Raw genomic sequence first — 6,000 nt, 5'->3', positions numbered from 1 at the left:
TCTCTCTCTTTTTTCTCTCCTTTCTTTTCTCCACCTTATCTGTTCCTGCTTCCTTATCTTCTCCATGAGTGAGGTCGCAACGCTGCCTTCTCCGCATGCCACCACGTCGCTCAATTCCGTCCCCACAGATTCCCTTCTTCCTGCATCATGGATGCAGCCACGGCATGCCAAAGATGCAATTGCTAGTCCTCCACCTCTCCTTCCTCTTCCTCCCGCCCATCCTCCTCTCCTCCGTAGGCTCGTGGCCCCATGGCATTGGTGGCATGGCAGGCGACCTTATGGACGGCAAATTGGTGGGAGACGACAGTTCCATGGCTGCAGCGGCTCCATGTCACTATTTCTCCACCCCGCCACAGGTGTTCCCTACTGGTAGGCCCCATATCACCCTTTCTTCGCCATTAGCTTCGCCGTTCCCCTTTTCTTTTGCGCCACCGCATCTCATTAGTTGTTCGTGCCAACCTGCCCTCTACCTTGCTCCCCGCCACTCCACGCCGAGGGTACCATCGGCCTTTAGTACTTGGGAGACAGGAGGAGCCACTATTTTTGGCTCCTCCCCGCCAGTACAAAAAGGGCCCCGACTCTGGGTGCTTCGCTCGTGGAGCCATTTCGTGCGCTGCCCTTTGGGAGGGCTCTAGCAGAAGTCGCGGCTGGAGCCGGAGTGGAGCCCTACCAAACTGGCCCTTAAAATCTCTAATGACTAATGAAATACTACTCCACAATCTCAATAGGGAAAGAGTGACTCTCATCTGTACTATGCAAGGTCCAAGATAGGATCACCATGACATCAATACCATCATCATTGGATGTGGTCCAAGCTTCCCTTCCCTCCTACGTTGACAAAGAAAGTGTTGCGTCAAAGAATCAAGGGTGTCACCTCTGCAAGGCTTGAACAAATCTTATCTGCTATCACGTGAATTCGTCAAAAAAGAAATTGGATACTGGATGCTCTTCATGTGGAGTAAACATGCGATGCTACAATAAATATGTGCTAATCATGAATTAAGGTCCTATTTGGGAAGGAGGTGTTAAAGTTTAACACCCCACTTTTAACACTTTTTAACACTTTCCTATCCAAACATTTGTGTTAAAAGTGGGGTGTTAAACTTTAACACCCCATTTTTCATAAACACATGAAGGAGGTGTTAAAACTTGCTAAAGGTGTTAAAAGTGGTCCCCCTCTCCACTTTTTCCCAGATTACCCCTTCTCTCTCCTCCCTCTCTCTCCGCCGGCCATAAATGAGGGGACAATGGAGTCATTTTCCACCAAAGGTGTTAAAGTTTAACATATCATCCAAACACCCCAATGTGTTAAACTTTAGCACTCTATTTGAGAGTGTTAAAACTTTAACACTTGTTAAATTTTAACGCAGGGTATCCAAACAGACCCTAATTAGGCTTAATGAATTCATCTCACGAATTAACCCTCATTTATGTAATTATTTTTATTATTTAATCTTGCTAATTAACCTCCAAACATGACCCGACCTCGAGCCAATGCAATAGGATGATGTGATGCGAGGTGTAGACAGATGCCAATCCTACGCTCAGCTCTGCTGACCCCTGCAACGGTCGGTTCTTTTGGGTTCAAAAAAATATAAACAATGCGAAAAGCTCAACAGTCCCTCTCCAGCTCTCCTGCACCTGCACTGCTCCTCCAATTTGAATCTAGCTATTAGTCCGTCCGTCTCCGTCTCCGTCTACCGTCTCTCCCAACCCAGAGTGCGTTACACGAACACGTGCCTGGGGTCATGTCAGCCAGTGATTGCAGCGGATGTCGAGCTGAATCTACAAGTGATAGTAGACACTAGACAGTGGTGACAGGAAAGTAGTGAAACCTTCTAAAAAGGATTTTGAATGTGTACATTTCTGATTAACAACGCAATAACAGATATTTTACCTTTTTTTCTTACAAAAAAGAGTTGAGATTTTACATCAGGCAGAAGCTGAGAAGCGTGGCAAGTGTGGTACGGCACACGTCTTCACTGTGCTCAGTGCTCACTCTCCCGTGCGCAGAGCTCAACGGCTTTATCCTGTGTGCGCGTCGTGCGGCGGCCGCTGTGGGCGCAGACCCCGATGAAACAGCAGGAAATTTGAAATCCCTCTCGCTCCCCCTCGCCGCCGCCCCTCTCCTGTCTCTGTTGAAACTGTTCTCCACTGCTCCGCGCACACCACAAAAACGCAAGACTCCAATCCACGCCTCCCAAGGCTCTGCCGTCTGCCCCTCCCAAACACCACCACCGCATCGGCTCACCGTCAGTCCTCACCCACCTCCCTCCCTACCTAGCTCCCGACTCCGTCCATTCCCCCCCGTCTGAATCCCATGGGGCTCTGTTTCAGCAAGAAGCAGCACGCGAAGCGGCGAGACGGGCAGCCGTGCAACGACGCCAAGAAGAGCGGCAGCCGGAAATCCGGCAGGGACGCCGCACCGGTCGTCGGTGCCAAGAAAGTGCCCCAGTCAAAGGCGCCGGCTTCGGCGACGGCCAAGAAGGCCGTAGCAAGGCCGGAGGAGCCGGCAGCCGACAAGAGGACGGTGTTCGTCGTCAAGGCAGCCGCGGCGGCGGCGGCCGCGGAGGTCGCTGCAGCCGCGAAGGCCGGGTCCGGGGAGGCGGCGGAGGTGAAGCGGGCGGCGCCGGAGGAGGAGGAGCCGAGGCCCGTCGCGGTGGTGCGGGCGCCGGTGCGCACGTCGAGCTGCACCAAGGAGGAGGTGGACGCGATCCTGATCCAGTGCGGCCGCCTCAGCCGGAGCTCGTCGGCGTCCGGGAAGGCGCCGTCGGGGGAGCACGGCGGCGGGCACCGGAGGTACGCCGGATCCAAGCGGAGCTACGACTTCGACCACGAGAGGAGGGGCGGGGGCGGTGCCGACGAGTGCGATTGGGGCAGGGAGGGGGCCGCGGTGTCCAGGCCCTCCCCGCGCCGCCGGACGCCGGACCGGAAGCGGTCCGCGAGCCACGACGGCCGCACTGGCGGCGGGAGCGGGAGCCGGAGCGGGAGGGTGAGCCGGTCGCCGGGGCGGCGCGCGGACGTCGCCCCCGCCGCGGGGAGCTCGGGGACCGGCGAGCGGGGCGCGCGGCAGCAGCCGGGGAAGATGGTGTCGGTCCCGGCTAGGGACAAGGGGCGCGCGCCGTCGCCGGTGAAGGCTGCGTCGTCTGGGAAGAGGTACCCATCGCCGACGCTGAGGTCGAACTCGCCTGCGAGGGCGGCCGCCGCAGGGAATGAGAACGCCCTGGTGCAGCCGACGCACGGGCCGTCCCTGAGCCGGAGCTCCTCGAGGAAGGCCGAGCAGTCGCCCTTCCGGCGCAACCCCATGGCGGAGCTCGACGAGAACGCTCTCGACAACAACCACCACCACAACAATGGCAACAACGGCAAGCTCCAAAAGGTACGGATGAACGAATGCTTCAAACTTTTCTTCATTTTAGCCGTCAGTGTTCCCCACCTAATAAATGGCTAAATTCTCGATATGATTTGCAGAAATCCGCCGATGCTGCTGTCGCATTGCCGCAGAAGACAGTGGAGCGGGCAAAGGATCAGATCCCCAGCAGCCGAGCTGTGAAGGAGAAGGAGATTGTGGACGAGGCCGTGGCGTCGGACACAAAGGCTTCGTCTGCAAGGATGAACGCGACCCACTCGGTGAGCATCGTGGCCGAGAACGTCACCAATCTGAAGCCGGGGAGCCGGTCGTCGAGGCGGTCCTCGCGCGACTTCGACCACAATGGCAACTCGTACGCGTCCCTGCTCCTCGAGGACATCCAAAACTACCACCAGCAGAGCACCAGCGCCGCCACTGCCACTGCCGCGCCGACCTTCGCTCTCCCGGCGTGCGTGTCGAAGGCCTGCTCGATCCTTGAAGCCGTCGCTGACCTCAACTCCTCTTCGTCCGAGAACAAGAGCTTCGAGCTGGAGAGGTCGGTCAACGACAAGGAGTCGGTCAACGGGAGGTACGGTGGCAAGGGTCCAGGCCCCAGCCTCGTGGTCGAGTCGGAGGTCGGCGTGAAGGACGACCTCATGGAGCCGAGCATGCACAAATACGTCTCGGTGCGTGACATCCGCGGGGTCGGGGAGACCGAGCCGCAGGAGTCCGCGGGGAGCAACAGCTTCGCCGGCAACGCCTGGACGTGCTCCTGGGAGCCCAATTCCGTCGACTCCACGGACCGGACCAGGACGGCCTCGCAGTCATGGCAGTACAATGGTGACGAGGTGGAGCAGGTCACGGAGCAGTCATGGCAGAGCAAGCAGAAGGCGGCGGCGTCGCAGGAGCCCAGCCGCCGTGGTTCAACTAGCAATGTTCACGTTCAACGCGTGCGTGGCAGTGCCGTCAGTGGCCGGTCCGATGGTCGCGGTGTTTCGGCGAGCTCTTCGGTTGTTTAACGATGCTACTGGGCAGTTTAGGAGTAATGCTCTAGGTGTTAATGGTAGTTTCTGGTTTGAAGTTCTGGCAAGATAGGTTGCTGTTTCAGAGTAGTCTTCCAGCGTTTTGGATTCTTTGCTAGTTTGGTGATACATTGTTCAGATGTAATCAGGCGGTGACATTGGCAATGTATATCTCTTTCTTTCACTCGTTGCTTATTGTTCGACTATTGATTGGAAGCAAGCCGCTCCAGTATTTGGCCGCATTATTGTGGGGCGTCAATTTCTTGAATATTTTTTTAAACTCTTTTTAAAGATATTTTTAAAAATAACTCCTCCCCAACTTTATTTGCACGCGTGATCCTTTTGGTTGCGCCTGCTCCGTGGCACAGTAGTTAGCCGCTGCCGTGCCACATGCAGTGGTGGGATAGCGCGGCGCTGACGTGGTGAGGCGTTGCCGCGTCACATGAATTGGCACGACAGCGCCTACATCCAGGCCAGCACGTGCCCTTCTCCTTTCCTCTCCCTCCTTTCTTTCGGCTGTTGTCCCTGCCCGAGCCGCTCCTTCTCCTCACCGCCGGCCGCCACACCCCCTGATTCCCCCCGAATCCTACGTTTTGGGGTGGGAAAAGTGGGGAATCGATCCCCGCGTTCTTGCCCACTTTTTTCCTTATTTTACCATTACATTTAGTAGATATTTGAACAACTAGGTTAGGCTAGGCTAGGGTTAGGGTAAGATGTTGAATTAATGCAAGTTCGTGTTGATAGATCAGACTCGCAGTACACTTGTAGGTATCGTTCTGCCTCTGGATTTGACGTTTAAAAAATGTAACATATGCTTGATTTGAGATCTTGATAATGATTTAGTTGGAGGCATGCAATGTAGATAAATAATATAGATGAATCAAAGACTTGTTATTGTGGTTAGATCTATTCATTGGCAACACCATGCTTATGTCCTTAGTATTGGAAACGAATGGGAGTTCAACGTGACAATCCTTTAACAACTGCAACTCATTAGGGGTGTAAAAATAACATTCGTTCACAAGATCAATGTCCTCTACATCATGTACATTTGTAGAGTTGACCTGCGGCCCATCCTCCTCAGATTCAGGCCCTTCCTTCTCAGATTGTGACTCCTCCTCACATTCGGATCCATCTCCGACTAGTACATCTTCATGTGCGTTAGCCTGAACATCTTCTATCCCATGCTCCTCCTCAAAGTTCCGAACCTAGAGATATATGTTAACATCATCTATGTTTGCTTCTTCCCGCTCAAAAGTATCATTAGGAAAACCATCATTTGCAATGGCCAAACCAAAATCAGATTGGGTTTCACCTGAACCATGGTGTAAAATTGTTGACTCTTGGGTACCATTCTCAACCACTAACCGGACTTGCAACTTTTGCTCTAGGCTTATGCAACAGTTGCATGCTCAACTACCTCCGCTTCCAATTAGACTCGGATGCCAAATTCATGAGAACATAATAAAGTCTAGCTTTCCCACAATCAAAATGGCATCTTAATGTCATCTCATCCACTCCACATCCATACTTTGTCATTGCACGGTCAACTAAATCTTTAAAACTTGGACGAGCATCGAACAATTCTACCACCTCAATCATATTCTCAAACTCCCTATTTTCTTTTAC

General features: G+C 53.8%; 1 protein-coding gene across 1 annotated transcript; it reads left to right on the top strand.

Moving 5' to 3' along the window:
• The first annotated feature begins 2,042 nt into the window (after positions 1 to 2,042).
• LOC117862544 (uncharacterized protein At1g65710) lies at positions 2,043 to 4,555 on the top strand. Its single transcript, XM_034746036.2, has 2 exons — positions 2,043 to 3,379; positions 3,472 to 4,555. Exons 1-2 carry the CDS (start codon positions 2,321 to 2,323, stop codon positions 4,366 to 4,368), a joined length of 1,956 nt encoding a protein of 651 aa, XP_034601927.1. The 5' UTR covers positions 2,043 to 2,320; the 3' UTR covers positions 4,369 to 4,555.
• The last annotated feature ends 1,445 nt before the right edge of the window (positions 4,556 to 6,000 follow it).

The sequence above is a fragment of the Setaria viridis genome, chromosome 7, assembly GCF_005286985.2.
Source record: "Setaria viridis chromosome 7, Setaria_viridis_v4.0, whole genome shotgun sequence".
NCBI lineage: Eukaryota > Viridiplantae > Streptophyta > Magnoliopsida > Poales > Poaceae > Setaria > Setaria viridis.
This window is presented reverse-complemented; position numbering and strand designations above follow the sequence as displayed.